The 20,356-nt window shown below is 47.0% G+C and overlaps 1 protein-coding gene across 2 annotated transcripts in view; it reads right to left on the bottom strand.

Moving 5' to 3' along the window:
• PHIP (PHIP subunit of CUL4-Ring ligase complex) overlaps positions 1 to 20,356 on the bottom strand; it is a 412,470-nt gene that overhangs the window by 37,660 nt on the left and 354,454 nt on the right. For both annotated transcript variants that reach the window (XM_073589700.1, XM_073589702.1), the window contains exons 34-35: positions 2,563 to 2,613; positions 1,821 to 1,970 (exon numbers count right to left, since the gene is read on the bottom strand). In XM_073589700.1, the coding sequence (XP_073445801.1) occupies positions 1,821 to 1,970; positions 2,563 to 2,613 (201 nt within the window). The remainder of the gene's footprint in view (positions 1 to 1,820; positions 1,971 to 2,562; positions 2,614 to 20,356) is intronic.

Here is a 20,356-nt window from a genome sequence, read left to right as displayed (position 1 = left end):
ATCTCTAGCAAGTAGTCCATCGTATAAGTAGTTCACTCCGTGATCCAGAAATCCAAATCGTTGCTGACGGCACCATCGACGTAGCCAGTTGTTCACCTGCAGAATCTTATTCCACCTCCTTGTTCCATGGCCATCCACTGGGAGGATGGAAGAGAAGACCACCTGCGCTCCCAGTTCTTTCACTTTCTTGCCTAAGTCTTCAAAGTCTCTGCAGATGATTTCCAGGTCGTTTCTTGCGGTGTCATTTGTCCCCACATGTAGTAGCAGGAATGGGTAGTCATCTGTAGGTCTGAAGAGTCCTGATATCCTGTCAGACACATCTGCTCAAAGGCTCATTAAAAGGTCAATACTGACTTGTAGGATTGCTGCTTCCAAGAGGTGGCACTAGATTTCTAGTCCTATTCCCCTCTGAAGAAACAATTTGCATATCTGAAGAAAAAGGCATAGTTTATTGTAATAATGTTTGTTCTGTTATGAGGGCCATTGGACAGCAACACTGGCAGATGAGTGGCAATTGTTCATAGACTCATCAAAAGCTCTAGTTTGAAGGCCTCTCTTTTGCACAATGGTTAATAAACTTCTGTTAAAACCAGTTGCACATGCTGATATGAAAAGCATACGAAAATATGAAACTGCTGATAGAAAAAAATCCAATTTGAAAAATATAACAGGAATATCTGTGGAGATTTGAAGGCGATTGCTTGGATTTCAACTTGGGTACATAAATTCTGCTGTTCTGTGAATGGAATAGCAGGGATAGGAACTCACTATATCCAATAACAATGGACTAAATGTGATTCTTGTTCCAGGGCCAGAAAAAAAAGGGTCAAATGTACCATTACCTCTCCTGCATATTCATCTAGGATTCATAAATAATTTGTAAAAGCACGTGAAAAATTCTAGTGCATTTACACATTTGCAATCTAAATTTCCCAAAGTTAGTGAGGCGAAACTGAAAGAAGGTATTTTTATCAGGTCACAGATAACATTGGTGATGGAAGATGAACAATTTCAGGAACTGGTAAATCCACGGCAAAAGCAGCATAGTTGTCATGCAAAAATATACCCTTTTTCTGTGATATAGTGAGTGATACTGTGAAATTATACCAAACTATGGGGTGAAACCGGTCCTTTAAACTTTATTTCTTGGACTCACACCTGCCTGGACTTCTCCCCAGAAAATGTCAGTGCTGTCAGTGACCAGCATGGGGAGCGTTTTCATCATCAGATTTTTAGGAACGAAGGTACCAAGCCAAGCGGAGCCCCAGTATGAGTGCTGACTATTGCTGGACCATGAAGAGAGAAATCTCGGAAGGAAAGTATTCCCGTAAATAATCATGAAAAAATTTCTAGGTAAGCTGTATTTCATGTAATGTTGACTACATAAGTATTTTTAATAATTTTCATAAAATTTAAAATGTGAGTCACACAAAAATCCTGCCTATTGACAAATCTGAAACTATTTTCGATTCATCACCAAAAATATATTTAAATACAGTTAATTTTGGGTTTGTGAAAGAAAAAAAAAAATTTTGCCGACTGGTGTTATCACTAAGACTTAGAACACATAGCAAAATAAAGCTATTTTCTGAAAGCAGCATTCCAAAACAGCAACAAACAAGTGGTCTTTTGGAGTCAAAATAATATTAACCACAAAAATATAAGTTTCAAAAATATTAAGAAATTGTATCTCCTGAACAGATACTAGTGGCAGAAACTAGTGCTTCTATGTCAGAAAACATGCAAATGGAAGAAAAAATATGTATGCTGCAATTATTTTAGGGCTAGAATGGAAGTCAAATACAGCAGAGGATACTTACTGAATACTCTATAAGATCAACTGGATGACGGAAAGGTTCAGAGTCTTCACACTGGAAAATCAGATTCAACAACTCCTGGCACTGCTTTTTCCAAGACTGCAAATCGTAGGAGTGCGCTCTGCTTCGTAGTTTGCGTCTTGGCTGGTATTCCTGAAATAAGATCAGCAACAGTGTGGCAGTTACACACTGTATTTCATGAGAACTGGTTATGCTGTGTGTAATGCAACAGCTTTCTAACCTGAACAATTACAGCACAGAAAAAGTACAAGTGTCTTGTTGAAAAGCTTAAAGGATATATGGATTTTATGGAAAAACTAAAAAAGTACCTAAGCACTAACAGGAAGTTAATGGCAACTTACCTGCCTGTTGTGCACAGTGCCATTCTTCCTCATCACAGAGCACTCCTGCCGGCGATTCAGCTGCCTCTGCTGACGCAATGGGCTGGGACTTACGAGGTCATTCTGACTGACAGACTACTCCGCCAGTTAGGCATCAGCCATCATAAGTCCTGCCCCAACGACAGAGCGGAGCGGAAAAGAAGCCTCCGCTCTATAGACATGACATCAGCAGAGGCTTCTGAATCTCCTGCAGGAGTGTCTGTGACCGCTCTGTGCAGGGGAATAATAGTAACATTTTACTTCTATAGCGCCGACATATTCCGCAGGACTTTACATTTCACAGCACCAGACACAACAGGCACATTTCACTTTCACTCAGCAGATAAGCAGTTTACTAACATTACCTTTCTCTTTCTTGTTGAGGTTCCAGGCATGTCTGCATCTTTCTCTTCTTCCTTTAAGGTAAATACAAAGTCAGGAGATCAAATTGCAGACCAGCTTATTACCAAAACACTTTCCTCCACATTGTAAAAGGTTACTCCGGGAAGATAAAAAATTATCCTAATGCTCATACCTTCAAAGACTATTAGGATAACATGGAAAGTGCAGTTTTCTATCCTCAAAGTAGCTGCATTTCTGTGATGCTGGAGCTGCTCCCTCTCCCTTTTATGGGACATTACATCACACATCAGTGGGTGTGGCCTGCTCCTGGCTGGAAGCAGCTGCCCACCCTCTGATGCCATCCGCTTGCATTCAGTCCAATATCAGGGGTCTGCTCCCTGCAAGTTGCTGCCAGTCACCTGATGATCTCCTTCTATTCAGTCCGATATCAGGGGGATGTTGCATACTCCCGACTGCTAGCAGCTGCTTGTTTCCTGATAGCTGTATTTTGTTCTATATCAGGGGGTGTGGCCTGCTCAATGATCTCGGAATGCAGGGACGGAGATATTATCACAGGGCTAGTTGCTGCTAACAGCAGGGAGTAGTAGTAGTAGTAGGCTGATATGGGAGAGAATAGAAGATCACCAGGGGAGCAGGCCACGCCCGATATCAGACTGCAATGTTTATGTATGACCTAGCAATCACATGATCGCCAGGGCTCTGCTGGCAGAGCTGATCTGGTGGGTCTTATCAGACTCAGGTCATCTCTGCCAATAATACCTGGCACAGCAGGGGGGTTGCTTTCCCCTGTATCTTAGAGTCCCATTGATGCCCCAGTTACAGTGTGTAAAAAAATTAACACGAAGATAAAACAAAAAAAACAGATGTATTAAAATCTCTTGTGGGACAAACTATGGCTATAAAAAATAAAATGAAAAATTATCACTGTGCTCTGATGTCAGCATGGTGAGGGCTGCTGTCACTCACTCAGATTCTATCATCACCCCCGATAACATTTAATTTCAGGGAAAGCAGTGGTGGTATCAGAAGCAGTGGCGACTGAAGATGCTGTCACAAATGATGTATGGCGCTACCACCTCATGACATCCTGTTCTGGGGCGTGAGGGGTGAAAGAAGCTGCAGAATAGTGACTGCAGGACCATCTTCCTGATGTGACTCCCCTCATATTAACCCCCGGGCCATTTTTAGTTTTTTGCTCCCCTTCTTCCCAGAGCCATAGCTTTTTTATTTTTCAGTCAAAATGGCCATGTGAGGGCTTGTTTTTTTTGCGGGACAAGTTCTACTTTTAAATGACACCATTAGTTTTAACATATCGTGTACTGAAAAACTGGGGAAAAATTCCAAGTGCAGTGAAAAGAAAAAAAAAAAAAAACCCACATCTAACTCTTACTGATCCTGAGCCCTAACTCGGACCCTGACCACTGTGAGGAGGCAGACACCCGACCGACCGGGGAGAGATATCAGAGGGAGGTACACTGTGCACCATAAGAGACTGAGAAGCCATTGCACAGCAAGAGGAAGAGGAGGGGACTCTGCAGCCATTTCCAATAGGCTGTGGCTGCTGTGCTCCATCAGCATAGGTGACCTGACATCCCTCCACTCTCCCCACTGCAGCCAACACCTAGAGGGAGAGATCCTGGTGGCATCCAGTGACAGAGGTGAGACGGTGTATTCTCCTTGTGAAGCTTCCCTGCTCAGGGCTGTGGTGTGAGGAACTAATCTGCCAGATAACCACCCCCCATCCCTGACCATTTCTCATCCCAGAGCTCCTCCAGTCTAAAAGAGGGCACACCTTGATTGTGGTGTGCTGTGCTTACTGCACGGCTGTTTTGGAGATAGCAGAAGCCATCATCCCTCCCCCACAGCTATCTCCACATGGCGAGCACCATCTTGAGAGAGGGGCAGGGAAGCATAACACACATCACCCCCTTGTCTCTGGGAAGGAAGGATTGACACATATGCATCCCCTGTATGTGACACTGGAATCACTCTGATATTCACTGAAGCTTGTTCCTCCAGTCTTGCAATAATCCTGGAAACAGTGTCAGAGACACAAGGGCAACACAACACTGACTTTGTACTTCATTCCTTAGGCCTCTTTCACACTTCAGTTTTTTGCATCAGTCAAAATCCGCCAAAAGGACGGATGGCGGATCCGTTTTAGTAGTGATGACAACGGATGCCACCCGTCCGTATTTTTTGACGGATCCGACAAACGAAGAATTTTAAAGTTTCCTGGAAAAGGAGAGAGAGAGGAGAGTGAGAAGGAGAGAGAGAGAGAGAGAGGAGAGAGAGAGAGAGGAGAGAGAGAAAGAGGAGAGAGAGAGGAGAGAGAGAGGAGAGAGAGAGAGAGAGAGAAGGAGAGTGAGAAGGAGAGAGAGAGAGAGAGAGGAGAGAGAGGAGAGAGAGAGAAGGAGAGAGGGAGAGAGAAGGAGAGAGAGAGAAGGAGAGAGAGAGAGAAGGAGAGAGAGAGAGAGAGAGAAGGAGAGAGAGAGAGAGAGAGAGAAGGAGAGAGAGAGAAGGAGAGAGAGAGAAGGAGAGAGAGAGAAAGATTTTTTTTTTTTCTGTCTGGCACCCAAAAAGAATTTCGGGTTAAATGAGTGCCTGGAGGATCCGCCAGGGAAAAAAACGTTGCAAGCTCCGTTTTGAAATCTTTGAGGATGTTGACGGACAGCAACTTTTGGCGGATCCGCAAAAAAAACGGATGCAACGGACTGCAATCCGTCACAATCCGCCAATAATGGAAGTCAATGGGGAAAAAAAAACGGATCCTCAAAAAAAAATTGAGGATCAGTTTTTTTCAAAACCTGGCGGATTGTGACTGATTGTTAAAAACTGAAGTGTGAAAGAGGCCTTACTGAACTGCACCATACTCTTCGGTGTAAGTAACTCTATACCTCCCTACAGGGCAACCCCAGCACAACCTGGATTATCCAGACTTCAGCACAAATTATTTTTACGTCTTTGAAATCGAGACTTCCGGAAGGTGGAGCTTAACGATGGCGGTGTTTTAGAGGAGCTCCCTTGCCGTCAGGAACATATTGACCACATTTTCAGAGCGGGAACACTGACCAGCCGGGATAGGCACCGGACAAGAGTCCTCATCTGAGGACACAGCTGTCTGGTTACCCCGGACTTACAAGGCGCAGGCACCGCCGCACAGAGCCAAGGGCCCTGGGGGGACAGAGGAAGAGGCGCACACTGCGCGGCCCCGCACAGCTCCGGACGGAGAACGCCTTTCGTGGCCCCAGAATCCCCCAGGGCTTGCATACCTGGTGCCAACTGGAGGAATCAAGCAAATACCGGAGGAGACCGGGTAAAGCGGCAAGCCCGGGCCGCTGGCAGTGAGTGTCGGGAGGAGGTCCCACGTGGGATGACACCATCTTGGAGCCAGGGATACAAATTGCAGGCTGCACGGAGCCTTTGTGCAGCGCTTCCCGTTCTGGGATAACACAGGCTGGCGTCAGTGATGTGGAGGGAGAAGGGAGCTGAAGGTACCAGATTAAAGGAGGAGAAAGACTGGGAGAGTGGCGCTGACCCAAGCACAGTGCCTCCTTTTCCTATGTCTCTGTGGGACATTTGCTTAAGAGCAGCAGTACTACCAGCATCTCCCTGCAGGGTGCAGCCCATAATAATAATAATAATCTTTATTTATATAGCGCCAACATATTCCGCAGCGCTTTACAGTTTAACAGTTTCAAAACACAAGTCATAAGTAGCAACGTTCACAATACAATAATTAAAGCAAAATAAGATGACCCTGCTCGTGAGAGCTTACAATCTACAATGAGGTGGGGGAGATACAAAGTACAGGTGTGTCTTTACAATTGTATATTTACAATCAAGGTCCAGCCATCTAGAGGGAGTGAAGGATGGATGGAGATAGTGAATGGGCTATACACGCACACTTAAGGGCCTGTCACACTAAGCAATATCACTAGCAATATCGCTGTAACGTCACTGGTTTTTGTGACGTAGCAGCGATATTGCTAGCGATATCGCTATGTGTGATACTTACCGCCGACCGGCTCCCCCGCTGGTTATCGCTGATCGTGCAAGAACATCCTGGACAGCTTCTCGTCGTCAGCTTCCTGCTGGGCTTCCTGTGGCGCCGACGAGCGAAGCGTGGATGCGGGTGGGAGGACGTCAGGATCGCCTCGTCTGACAGGTAAATAGTGACCGCCGACATGTCACTGGTGAGATCTGCCTGTGTGGCAGCTCACTAGCGACCACTTAGCGATGCACTAGCGATCCTGACCGCGTCATATCGCTGGTCGGGATCGCTGATGCATCGCTAAGTGTGACAGTAACTTTACACATAGAATGACTTTGATTAGTGAACGTGATAAGCCGCTCTGAACAAATGTGATTTGAGGGAGCGCCTAAAACTATGCAAATTGTGGTTAGTCCTAATTTCTTGGGGTAGAGCATTCCAGAGGATAGATAGGAGCAGCACGGGAGAAGTCTTGGAGTCGGGAGTGGGAGGTACGGATTAGTGCAGAGGTTAGTCGAAAGTCGTTTGCAGAGCGCAGCGATCAGCTAGGCCGATAGAAAAGAGGGAGATGTAGGGGGTGCCGCACCATATTATATTAAATATATTATTATATTTCATATATTCTACCTATAAGTCCTCTGATTTTGGTCATATACACCACCAACTTTAATTGCTTGAGCTTGTTCTGAATTTGATCACTTTAACCCAGGAACCAATCTACCGTATGTAGTCGTGTATAAGCCGACCCCCCTAAATTTGCCACAAAAACTGGGAAAACTTATTGACTTGCGTATAAGTCTAGGGTGGAAAATGCAGCAGCTACTGGTAAATTTCAAAAATAAAAATAGATACCACTAAAAGTAAAATTAATTGAGACATCAGTAGGTTAAATGTTTTTGAATATCCATATTTAATCAGGAGCCCCATATAATGTTCCATACAGTCCAAGATGGCCCCATAAGATGCTCTATACAAAATATACCCCATATAATGCTGCACAAAAGGTTAATAATGCCCCATATGCTGCCCCATAAAGGTTATGGCCCCATAGATTATGTTCCCATAAAATGCTCCATAGACTATGGCCCATATGCTGCCCCATAAGATGCTCCATAGATTATGCCCCCATATACTGCTCCATAGATTACGCCCCCATATACTGCTCCATAAATTATGCCCCCATATATTGCTGCTGCAAATAAAAAAAAAAAATTACATACTTCTCGTCGCTGGGGGCCCGGTGCTGGTGTCCTGAGCAGGCAGTGACAGGTTCTGAAGTCACCGCTGGCTCAGGACCCCAGCACTGGCGATATTCACTGATCCCCGCTCCATGGCTGTGTCGCATTGACCTCTTCTCTGCGTCCTGTCAGTGACGTTCAGGCAGAGGGCACGGCGCACACTAACTACGTCACCACGCCCTCTGACCTGAACATCACAGACAGAGGACGCGGAGGAGAGGACAGAGCAGTGCGTAGCGATGGACCGGGGACAGGTGAATATAGCTTATACTTACCCCCTCCTGGCACGGTCTCTGCAGACCCCCTACTTCTCCCGGTCTCAGGCTCCTTCCTTCAGCAGTGACATGGTACCGCTCATTAAAGTCATAAATTTGTGCATATTCATGACTTTAATGAGCAGTACCATGTGACCGCTGAAGGAAGGAGCCTGAGACCGGGAGAAGCAGGGACAGCGCCAGGAGGGGGTATGACCTGACATCCCTGACCCCCCCTCCGACCCCCTGGTATATGAATCTCGTATAAGCCGAGAGGGGGACTTTCAGCCCACAAAAATGGGCTAAAAATCTCGGCTTATACACGAGTATTTACGGTAATTGTTTTGTGCAAAGCAAAATTGCCAACGTCATCACATATTAATAATGGCACTCAGAATATCATGGATAAATTTGGGGGTAAAAATACTAAAGGTGGCAGGAGCTCCACACACACTCAGCCTGGCTCCTCTCCATCAATAACAGCCACCAACAACAATAGCGAGGACTCGCAATCCATAGCAAAAGCCATTTTAGATCGATTAATGCCTGAAATATATAATAGACTTGCAGCTTTTCAATCTTCCTTGGACACTATTGTCTCACAGGTCAAGGCTGAGCAGAGAATCTAGGAGAAATCTCTAGCTTAATGGATAAGGTGGATGACCTTGAAAACAGGTCTCGGCGCAACAATTTAAGACTGGTGGGTCTTCCGGAGTCAATTCCTCCTTCTGATTTAATAAAAATAACCTCGGAATGGCTACCGAAAATGCTAAATATACAACCAACAACAGGAATAATAGCCATTGAGAGAGCCCACAGATTAGGACTTCTCAGAGGAGGGGAAAAAGAGACCAAGACCAGTCATTTTTAAAATCCTGGACTTCCAGGATAAAGTGCGTATATTGTCGGCATATACTGTAGAAAGAAACAATCCTTGTCCTACAACCAGGGCTGTGGAGTCGGAGTCGTGGAGTCGGCGCTCATTTTGGTGGAGTCGGTATAAAATGGACCGACTCCCGACTCCTAAAATATATAATAAATTGGGTAACAGTAGTTCAATGCAGAATATGCTGAATATTTTTTCATAGGAATTTGGGAAAGTTATGAAATGTCCTATAACTGGCTGTTCTATTCCTGATCTAAGGCTACATTCACACACAGCGTATTTGCTGCGTTTTTTGAGGATACATTTTTCAGCTGCAAAAGCAGATCAGCTTTTTAAAAAACCGCATCACATGAAAGGTTTTTGAGCTCATAGATAATGTTTTCAGTAGCAAAAGCAGATTAGAAATCTGCTCTATCCATTTATCCATATGTCTATCCATATCTTATCTGTACCAAAAAGAATGAAAGCCGGGTAGCACACAGACTAACACTCTTTTTTTTAGCACCAGTCAGGTACACCTCATAGCTGCTCAAAAGGAGGCCCAGGACAGGCATTGCTCGTCTTCAGTAACACATCAACATCAATTGATAGTTGGAATAAATAGACTGCATTCACCACATCTTAAGGTGCAGGCTTTATTTTCAAGTGTAGGGGTGTGCAGTATAAGGTTCTGCAGCAGCTGAGGTGTGCAGTATAAGATTCTGCAGAACAGTATGAGGTTCTGCCCCCCCCTCCCCCAGTTTTGATCCTAGCTAAAACCATTTCCTATAGATATGGCGAACCCTCAGGTAACCCTAAGTAAAGGTCAATGGACACAGGTGGCTGAATTGAAGGAATTACTTAATCACCTATTTACCGTGACTAAAAAATTACAAGCTGAGGATTTAACTACTGGCATTTTCATAAGGGAGTGGAAGAACTTGCTATTTTGCCTGTCCCAAACAGGAGATTTAATCGCAGATGGCATTTCTGCTTCAATGAAACGGAGAGAGACACAGCTATTGGAAAATAAAATTTTCAGGCAGCTGTTTATGTGGACCCAAGTCATCGTATACTGCTTGATGATCAACAGCTTAATAAAGGAAAAGAAGCTCTGACTGAGGTAGCAGTTAGGATGAGTGGCCTACAGGAGGACTGCCAGGCGCAAGAGGACTTAGGTCCTGACAGTGCTACTGCTGCCATATCTTCATCCTCATCAGATGAGGAGTTTGACTTTGACAAGTATTTGGATGATATGGAGCAGGAAAAGCGTTGCTGCAAGGAAAAAGATTTCACTCAGTCTCCTATAGCAAGCAGATTGACCATATTTCACTTGCTCTCAAAGAAAAATAAAAATTCAACCGTTCATCAAAACTGACTGTGCATGAGGCAATTCCTTTATACTTGGAAATTGTTAGAAATGTTGCCCATGAGGTTACGGCTTTGCCTCCAACCCAAGTTTGTGTAGAGAGGTTGTTCTCTGGCATTAAAATTATTAGGTCAGATTTTAGGTAATCTATGAAGGAGGATCTGATGGAGGCAATTCTATTTCTTAGAACAAATTCATAGACTGCACAAATGTTTAGTATGCTTTTGTTGAAAACTGTTTTTTGACTTACATAGTTTATTACATAGTGTATATATATATATATATATATATATATATATATATATATATATTCGATATTACATAATGTATTACATATTTGCAATTTATTACAGTTTTTTGTGTTCTAAAGTTGTATTCCAATAAATATATATTATGTTCTATCTAAATGTCTTGATTATTGTATCATAAAAATGATTAAGGCTATGTGCCCACGTACAGTTTTATTCCGGACACTAAAAACCGGACTCCTTCCCAGAAATCGCGCGTTTTTACAGCGATTATAATCGCGATTTTGCCGCGATTTTCGCGTGCGATATTCAAGCACTTTCCAAGCGATTTGAAGCATCGCTTGGAAAGTGATTGACAGGTTGGTCACACTCGTCAAACATAGTGTTTGACAAGTGTGACCAGGTTTTTACTATTGAGGCCGCCTATGCGGCATCAATAGTAAAAGATAGAATGTTAAAATGCTAAAAAAAATAAAAAAAATCGGGGTATATTTACCTTCCGGCGTCCTGCGCTGCCATCCCTGGACTCAGCGTTCCCAGTAATGCCTTGCGAGGCCTGTGATGACGTAGTCCGTAGACCACTAGAATCATGCGAGACTACGTCATCACAGGGCCTTGCCGCAAGGCATTACTGGGAACGCTTAGGCCGGGAATGCAGCGCGGGACGCCAGAAGGTAAATATACCCCGATTTTTTATTTTACAGGGGTATGGTACCCAGGGCCTGGAGGACAGTCTCCTCTCCTCCACACCGTGGGCATAGCCACATGCGGGAAGTAAGCGATTTTCATGCATTCTTATGGGTGCGCAATCGCAGCAATTCTTTGCGATTCCACACAAAAGAATGAGCATGCTGCGATTTTTTCCGCGATGCGATTCCGCCGCGGAAGAAAGCGCAGCATTATGTGCAGAATGCCATAGGAATGCATGGGGGGTGTTATGTACACGATTTTAACGTTTTCGCGCCGAAAATCGCGGCAAAAACGCTTAAAAATCGCTACGTGGGCACACAGCCTAAATGTCCGATGTTCACATTGTACTACAATAAATTTTTCACTTAAATATAAGCAATATATGTTGGAGTCGGAGTCGTGGAGTCGGTGGAAGGGAAATTGAGGAGTCGGAGTCGCAAGTTTGGCTTACAGACTCCACAGCCCTGCCTACTACAATAATAAAATTCTCCTCTTCCAGGATTATTCTGCTGCCCTGGCGGCCAGGCGCAGAGCTTTCAACCCTGGTTGCAAACTTTTAGTGGACAAAAATAGCTTCGGGTTGCAATATTCTGCGCTCCTGCGCTTCGGCTTGTCTGGAAAAAATTGGATCTTTGAAGACCCGAAAGAGGCTCTAATGTTTCTCCAGGGAGAGTTTCAAGTGATGCGGTCAGAACATGGAGATACCTGAGCTAATGGAGCCAACTCAGTTTAACTCAAATATGGTGATGTCGCCGTTTCTTATTCTTTTTTGTTTTGTTCTTTTTTCTCCTCTTTCTGGGCATGCTAGCCCTTCAAATTTTGCTCATCCTGTATTGAGCAATGTAGATATAATTGAAAGGTTAAATTTGCTAAAGTTATGGGGGGTTAGGGTGGGGGAGGGTCTCTGTATGCACCATGTGCATCATAAATCTGTTTTTTTTTTTTAGCCTACTCACTGGGATGGGCGGAAAAGGAGATTTGTGTGTACAAACCGTAAAATCTCTTTCTCTTAGCCTCTAATTGGGGGACACAGAACCATGGGTGTTATGCTGCTGTCCACTAGGAGGCGACACTATGCATAATCTGAAAAAGATTAACTATGGCTCCTCCTCTGCAGTATACACCCCTGGACGGCGTCAGCCTTCTCCAGTTTTGTGCAAAAGCATTAGGAGGAACATAACAGAAACCACATAACCATGCCTGTAAGAAGGCCACTATGTACGAGCTCAAAGAACAATATGAGAACTCAACCATAACAACGGCCCGTAAAGGGCAACAAGGTGGGAGCTGTGTCCCCCAATTAGAGGCTAAAAGAAAGATTTTACGGCGAGTACAGAAAAATCTCCTTTACTCTGTCGCCTCATTGGGGGACACAGAACCATGGGACGTCCCAAAGCAGTCCCTGGGTGGGAAGCAATGGACGAATATTGTGCTTGCAGGTCCCTAAACTTGGGGCACTGCCGCCTGCAGAACCAGTCTACCCAGGCTCGCTTCTGCTGAGGACTGGGTATGAACACTGTAGTGTTTCGTAAATGGGTGTAGGCTAGTAGTCCAAGTGGCCGCCTTACACATTTGTTGTGCCGAATGGCCCAGGAGGCCCCTACTGCCCGCGTAGAGTGTGCCGTGATACCGGCCAGAAGAGGAGAATTGTTAAGGCGGTAAGCCTCTTGTATGGTGGACTTGATACACCTGGCAAGGGTAGCTTTGGAAGCCGGCAGACCCTTGTGAACGCCTTCCGGAAGAAGGAAAAGGGAATCAGACTTCCGGAAGGGTGCAGTCCTAGACACGTATACAGTATATGCAATGCCCTGACGAGGTCAAGCGTATGCAGAGCCGTCTCCACTCTATGAAACGGAACAGGGCAAAGGGATGGCAGTGAAATTTCCTCATTGAGGTGGAAGTTGGACACAACCTTCGGAAGGAAGGATGGTACTGTACGGAGAACCACCTTGTCCTGGTGAAAGGCTAGGAAGGGCCGTCTGCAGGAGAGTGCTGACAATTCAGACACCCTGCGTAGCGAGGTGATTGCCACCAGAAAAACCACCTTCTGTGACAGAATGCAGAGTGGGATTTCCTTAAGGGGTTCGAAAGGTGGTGCCTGCAATGCTGTCAGGACCAGGTTGAGGTCTCACGTTTCCAGTGGACGTCTGTTAGGGGGGGAACAAATCGGGAAACTCCCTGGAGAAAAGTCCTTACTTGTGGCTTGTTAGCAATACGCCTTTGGAAAAGCACTGAAAGCGCTGACACCTGGCTCTTAAGCGAGCCTAGGGATAGCCTGGCGTCCAGGCCCGATTGAAGAAAACCAAGTACCTTTGGGAGGGAATAAGGGAGTGGGACCTGTCCGCGAGATTCCCACCAGGTAAAGAAAGCTCTCCATGTACGGTAATAGATCTTGGCGGAGGCTGGCTTCCTTGCCCCGATCATGGTCGTAATGACATCCGGTGAGAGCCCTGCCTGGGTTAGAACCCAGGTCTCAAGGGTCACTCCGTCAAATTGAGAGCCCCTGAGTTCTGATGGTAGAACGGACCTTGTGACAGAAGGTCGTGACGGTCGGGGAGACGCCAGGGGGCGTCTGCTGTAAGTTGTATGATGTCGGCGTACCATGTACGTCTGGGCCAGTCCGACGCAATCAGGATGGTTGGAACTCCCTCTTGTTTGATCTTCCTCACGACTCTGGAGATCAGGGGGAGGGGTGGAAAAATGTACAGAAGCTGGAACTGGGTGCAGTCCTGAACCAGGGCATCCACTCCGAGCGACCGCGGGTCGCGTGTCCTGGCCATGAAATTGGAAACCTTGGCATTGAGATGGGATGCCATTAGGTCCACGTCCAGGGTCCCCCAGCGATGGCAGATCTGGTGAAAAATTTTGGGATGGAGAGACCACTCCCCCGAGTCCATTCCTTGTCTGCTGAGGAAGTCGGCTTCCCAGTTTTCCACACCCGGAATGTGGACTGCAGAGAGTACCAACCTCGTGTCTTCCGCCCAGTGGAGGATATGTGCCGCTTCTCTCATCGCCTGGGTACTGCGGGTCCCGCCTTGGTGATTCACATATGCCACCGCCGTGGCATTGTCCGACTGTATCCTGACATGAGAGGCTGCCAGCAAGTGATGAAAGGCTCTCAATGCCAGGAAGATGGCCCGAATTTCCTGGATGTTGATGGCCAAAGTTGCTTCCACTGGTGACCACTTGCCTTGTGCCACGTGATGTAGGTGCACCGCACCAGAACCTGTCAGGCTTGCATCGGTAGTCAGGACCTTCCATTGACCTGAGAGAAAGGATTTTCCCCTTGCAAGCAAAGTTGGCTTGAGCCACCAGTGTAGGGACCTCCTGGTTGACGATCTTAGCCGGAACTCCCTGTCGAGGGAGAAAGGATTCCTGTCCCAGGACTTGAAGATGGGTAGTTGAAGAGGCCTGAGGTGAAACTGGGCAAATGGCACCGCCTCCATTGCTGCTGCCATCCTGCCGAGGACTCAAATGGCAAACCGGAGAGATCGGGGGGGATTGTGGAGGAGTATGCGAACTCCCAGACGGAGAGCCAGTGCCTTGTCCCTGGGAAGGAGCACCAGCCCCCTGGAGGTGTCAAACAGCATCCCCAGGAAGGTCAGGGACTGACTCGGGGTAATCGATGACTTTTGCACGTTGACTAACCAGCCCAGGCGACTCAGTGTTGATTGTGATTGAGACGCTGACCTCGCAGTCCTTGAAGGTGGAAGCCTTGATGAGAAGGTCGTCCAGGTATGGAACGACTACAATGCCTCTGGAGTGTAGAACGTCCATGATGGCTGCCATGATCTTGGTAAGCGTTCTGGGAGCCGTGGCGAGTCTGAACGGGAGAGCCACGAACTGGTAGTGGTCCTGGTTGATCGCGAACCTGAGAAATCTTTGATGGGCGGGAGCAATAGGTATATGCAGGTATGCATCTTGTAGGTCTATGGAGACGAGATATTCTCCCTGCTCCATGGACGCAATGATGGACCGAAGGGACTCCATGCGAAAATGATGAACCCGTACATATTTGTTGAGTTGTTTTAGGTCTATATGGGCCGGACGCTGCCTCCTTTCTTGGGGACTACGAATAGCTTGGAGTAGAACCCTCGGAAGCGTTCGGTCGCGGGAACCGGTACTACGACTCCTGCTTGAAGGAGAGAGGAGACCTCTTGGTGGAAGGCACGAGCCTTGTCTGGCGGTTTTGGTGGAACAGAGAGGAAGAACCGGTTCGGTGGACTGGAAGTGAACTCTATCTTGTATCCGGAAAACACTATTTCCCTGACCCAACTGTCTTCTGTAATAGGCAGCCAGACTTGCTGAAAGAGTAGAAGTTGTCCGTCTACTGGTGGGGTGTCTTCCGAAGTTCGGGGAGTGACGATGAGGCGAAATTCTGAGGTTTTCTGCCTGGCCTGCTTTCGACTGGCAGGTCCTGTCTGGCCTCTGCGCCGCCCGTGGGTTGTCCCTGCGTGGAGAGCGGTTACGATTTTGTGCTGGGCGAGAGACGGACCAGCCCGAAGAATTCCGAAAGGATCGGAATAGAGTTTGGTTACGCCATTTAAACGTGCGTTTAGGTTTTAGTTGAGGGAGAGAGGTACTCTTACCCCCAGTGGCGTTGGATATCATTGTGTCCAACTTTTCACCGAAAAGCCGTCCACTGAGGTACGGGAGATACGTGAGGGACTTCTTTGAGGCCGCATCTGCTTTCCATTCCCGCAGCCAGAGGTTACGCCGAATTGTGATGGCGTTCGCTGCTATCCTTGCGGAGTCCAGGGTTGCATGAAGCATGTAATCTGCTACCACTGCTATTTGAACCGCTTGATCCGACAGCTCAGGATTTGAAGCTTGGAGGCCAGCTTGCAATTTTTTGGCCCAAGCCAAAACTGAAGCGAACGCCCCTGCCGCTTCGAAAACTGAACAAGCCATGCGTTCTACCTGCCGGTCTGCTGCGTCCCTGAGGGTTGAGCTATCTGGCAGTGAGAGGAGGGTCTGTGCTGCTAGCCTAGAGACTGGGGGGTCCACTTCGGGTGGATCTGTCCACTGCTTGGTGTCCTTTTGTGGGAAGGGGTACCTAGCCTCCAAATATTTGCGATTGGTGAATTTCTTCTCAGGCTGCGAAAACTGCTTAGTAAGGATCGCCTGAAATTCCAGGTGTTTAGAGAAGACCTTAGGTGGTTTCAGAACACCTTCAAAGCAAATCTTGTGTTCTGGGGCTTCCGGGGTTGGATCTGAAATGTCTCGCACCTGATGGATGGAAGAGATTATGACCTCAACCAGCGCTGTATTGCTAGGGGGACAAGGGACCAGAGACCTCTCCGTTTCGTTGTCTGAGTCGGAGTCACAGATGCTTTCTGAATCTTGCGTATCGCTGTGGCGTTCCCTGGTGGGTGAGCTGGGGCGGAGGTCTCCAGTAGTCGGGGGTCGCTGTGGAGATCTGCGTTGTCTGTCTCTGGTAGGGGACGGTCTAGGTGACCTGGAACTACGGTGTCTCTCCCTAGAGGGGGATGACTGTGTGCTATGGGATGACGCAGAGGAACGCGACGTGTCGGTCCGCTTACGTCTGGGAAAGCCAGAAACGGCCTGTCCCTGAGTGGAGCTGTCCCTTTGCTGGGTAACGCTCATAGCCGAGACATGACCCTGCAGAGCCTGGAGTAATGTGGAGGTTAGGTTATCTATGGACTGCGTCATAGACTGCGACATCTGGGTAGCCCATTCCGGCGTGGTAGCATCCACTGAAGCATTGGTAGGAGCCTCTTGGGGTTCTGACCCAGTATTCTGGATAAAGTCCCGACAGTGGGGGTACGTGCTGCCACTGGGGAGAGTGGTTTTGCAGGCTGTGCAGAATGCATAAAAGCAGTCCTGCCTGGTTCTCTTGTACCTTGAGCCTGGCATAGTGCACAGAGCGTGGAAGGGCAGGCTATGGGAGAGCCCTACAGGGGTGGATATGCAGGGGAAACCTATAAAAGAGAGCCTTACAGGGATTCCGGATTCACAGCCGAGCAAAAAAACCCGAGCTGTGATCTTACCCCACCAGTGTGCCCCTAGGTCCAGCGCCGAAGATCCACAGTCCTGTGCCCCCCCAGAGACTGGCTGGCGTGGTGCTGCTGATGCCTGTGTCAGAAATGGCCGCCGAGAGGATGAGGAGGGAGAAGAAGGGGGCGGAGATGTGTAAAAACGCGCCCTTTCTGCCTCGATCCGCCCCTTCTATGACACTGTAGAGTGTCATATTTGTCATCCGGGGGGCGGGCCGGGGGGGAGAGGAGGCGGCGACCTCAGCTAGGCCAAAGCCGCGGCCTAAATTAGATATCGATGCCCAGGAAGGCTCCAGGCCGGCGCGGTAGTCCGGGAGGGGGGTCGGATCTCAACCGGACCCCCCCGGATTGAAAGGCAGGCTAGCGGTGGGGCCACAATTGGAAGCGGGGCCCTGTGATGGGTCCCCCTGAGGCGCTATGTAGCTGGTGCTGCCGCAGAGACAGGGGCGCAGGGAGCCCTGTCTCTGTATGTGCCATGCCTGCCTGCACTCTCCCCCGGCCCCGACAGGAGTCCGCAGCTGGGCTGGGGTCCCTGGATACAGTGAGCTGCAGATTACCGAGGTACAGACCCTACCTGAGGCGTCTCAACCTAATACCAGCAGAGAGGGATTAGGGAGGGTGCTGCTGTCACCATCAGGGGGCTTCTTCCTCGCCTCGACCTCAACCCAAGATCAAAAGGAATTGGGGAAGGAGGGGGGTCTCAACTTCGAGCCAGCACCCGCAGGACTGGGGAAGGAGCGACATGGGGAACAGCCATCTCTACTTCAACCGGGCACCCCATAATAGGGGGCCGAAAAAGGAGCCATGGCGGGAGTCTCACAGGAGACCCGCTTTTCTTCAACTGTCATCCAGGAAAAAACAGAGTGAAAAAAAATCTTTAGGTGTGCCTCCTTGCGACACTAAGCAAAAACTGGAGAAGGCTGACGCCGTCCAGGGGTGTATACTGCAGAGGAGGAGCCATAGTTAATCTTTTTCAGATTATGCATAGTGTCGCCTCCTAGTGGACAGCAGCTTAACACCCATGGTTCTGTGTCCCCCAATGAGGCGACAGAGTAATCTCATTTACCTATGATGGTATCTGGTCAACTGTTTCTGCATATGGGAGTGGGTTAATGATTGACCAAACGACTTTGGAGGGGTCCACGAATCGCTCTCTCCACAGGTACTCGTGGAATGTCAATGGGTTAAATTCACCGGTTAAGCGAAAGAAAAGTTTTGAATTATCTTCACAGGGCAAATTTTCATATTTTCCTACAGGAAACACTTTGGATAAATGATAATCACCCATCCTTTTACAGTAGGAAATATACTCTGTGTGCTGAGGCATCAAACTCAAAAAAGCAGGGCGTAGCCATACTGATCAATAAATGCATTAACTGACATATTAGAGGTGCTGGACGATCCAAGGGGAGGTTTCTCATTGTTAAGATTACAATAGAGGGGACGATCTTTAGTTTGGTTAACATATATGCCCCTAACGCCCCAGACTCACAATTTAAAGCCAAGATTTTTGGAGAGCACAGCAGGCTGGGACACATCTCAGTTAATTGTGGGTGGTGACTTTAACGAGGCCCACGACACTTCTATGGACAGGTCCAATGGTCAAACACAACAAACATCACAAGGTAGTTGTATTCAATCACTTGTGGATCATTTGGGTTTGATAGACACCCATTAGAGCGAGATTTTTCTCGCTACCCCCATGTACATGACACACACATTAGGATAGATTATTGGCTTGTACACTCATCATTATTATCATCAGTACAGCAGTTGGATATTCTAAATATTCACATATCAGATCATGCTCCTATAACTTTCAAATCTAGTCTAATGAACCTGATATAGTGTGAGAAAAGGTGGTGGTTCCCCTCGTATCTCTACCAATCAGACGACTTCAAAAAATACCTTCAGCTTTCCTGGGATGTCTACAAGATTGAAAATCGGAATCACTGTGATGAGGCGGATCTCTTTTGGGCAGCCTCTAAGGCTGTATTAAGGGGGCAAATTATTTCCTAAGATAGCCACAAAAAGAAAAGATTATTAGAACAAACATTGGTGGTGCAGAAAACACTAACCCAAGCATACAAAGAGTTCAAGGCAAGCAACACATCACTAACAAAACAGAAATTTTTAGAGGCCAAAGAGGAAGCAGATACATGGGCAAACGAGATGGCCCTGTACAATCTGGAGTACCAGAAACAAATATTTCAAGTGGGGTAACAAACCAGGAAAGGTACTTGCCTCCATCACGAGGCCATACAGAATAGCCACAAGAATACATAAAACACAACAACATAATGGCCCTACTCTAATTAAAAATGCGGAGATAGTGAACGAATTTAGATCTTTCTTTGGGGACCTATATAAATTAGAACCAGGGGGTGGGGGTGAACGCACAAAATTTTTACAAAATGACGTATCACCAAAACTTACTGAAGATCAGAGAAAAATTTTTAACTATCACTAATGCCAAAGTTCTTCAGGTCATTAATACATTAAAAACTAAAGCCCCTGGTCCGCATGGGTTCAGCAATGAACATTATAAAATTTTAGGAGCCTCCGTGGCACCTCATCTTTGTGAAGTATACAATGTGGTGGGCACATTCCTGAGAGGTTTAATGAGGCTGTTATCATTGTTCATCCTAAACCAGGAAAAGATCACATGCAGGTCGAGGGGTACAGACCAATTTCATAACTCAATTCTGATTTCACGATATTTCTTAAGATTCTGGCTGACAGAATGCAAAAAAAATCCCAGAATTGATCACACCCCATCAAACAGGTTTTGTTCATGGTAAATCCATAACATATAACATTAGAACGGCATTGGAAGCCATATCTTTCAGTAGAGCACATAAATGTATGCGATCTATTGTGGTCAGCCTGGATGCCGATAAGGCCTCTTTCACACTTCAGTTTTTTGCATCAGTTGAAATCCGCCAAAAAGTTAGACAAGCGGATCCGTTCTTAACTGAAAATGAGGAAATTTAAAGGAAACGCTGGCCGGGAAGGGAGAGAGAGAAGGAGAGAGAGAGAGAGAGAGAGAGAGAGAGAGAGAGAGAAGGAGAGAAGGAGAGAGAAGGAGAGAAGGAGAGAGAAGGAGAGAAGGAGAGAGAAG

The sequence above is a fragment of the Dendrobates tinctorius genome, unplaced genomic scaffold (assembly GCF_039654945.1).
Source record: "Dendrobates tinctorius isolate UK_male_01 unplaced genomic scaffold, ASM3965494v1 ptg000111l, whole genome shotgun sequence".
Classification (NCBI taxonomy): domain Eukaryota; kingdom Metazoa; phylum Chordata; class Amphibia; order Anura; family Dendrobatidae; genus Dendrobates; species Dendrobates tinctorius.
This window is presented reverse-complemented; position numbering and strand designations above follow the sequence as displayed.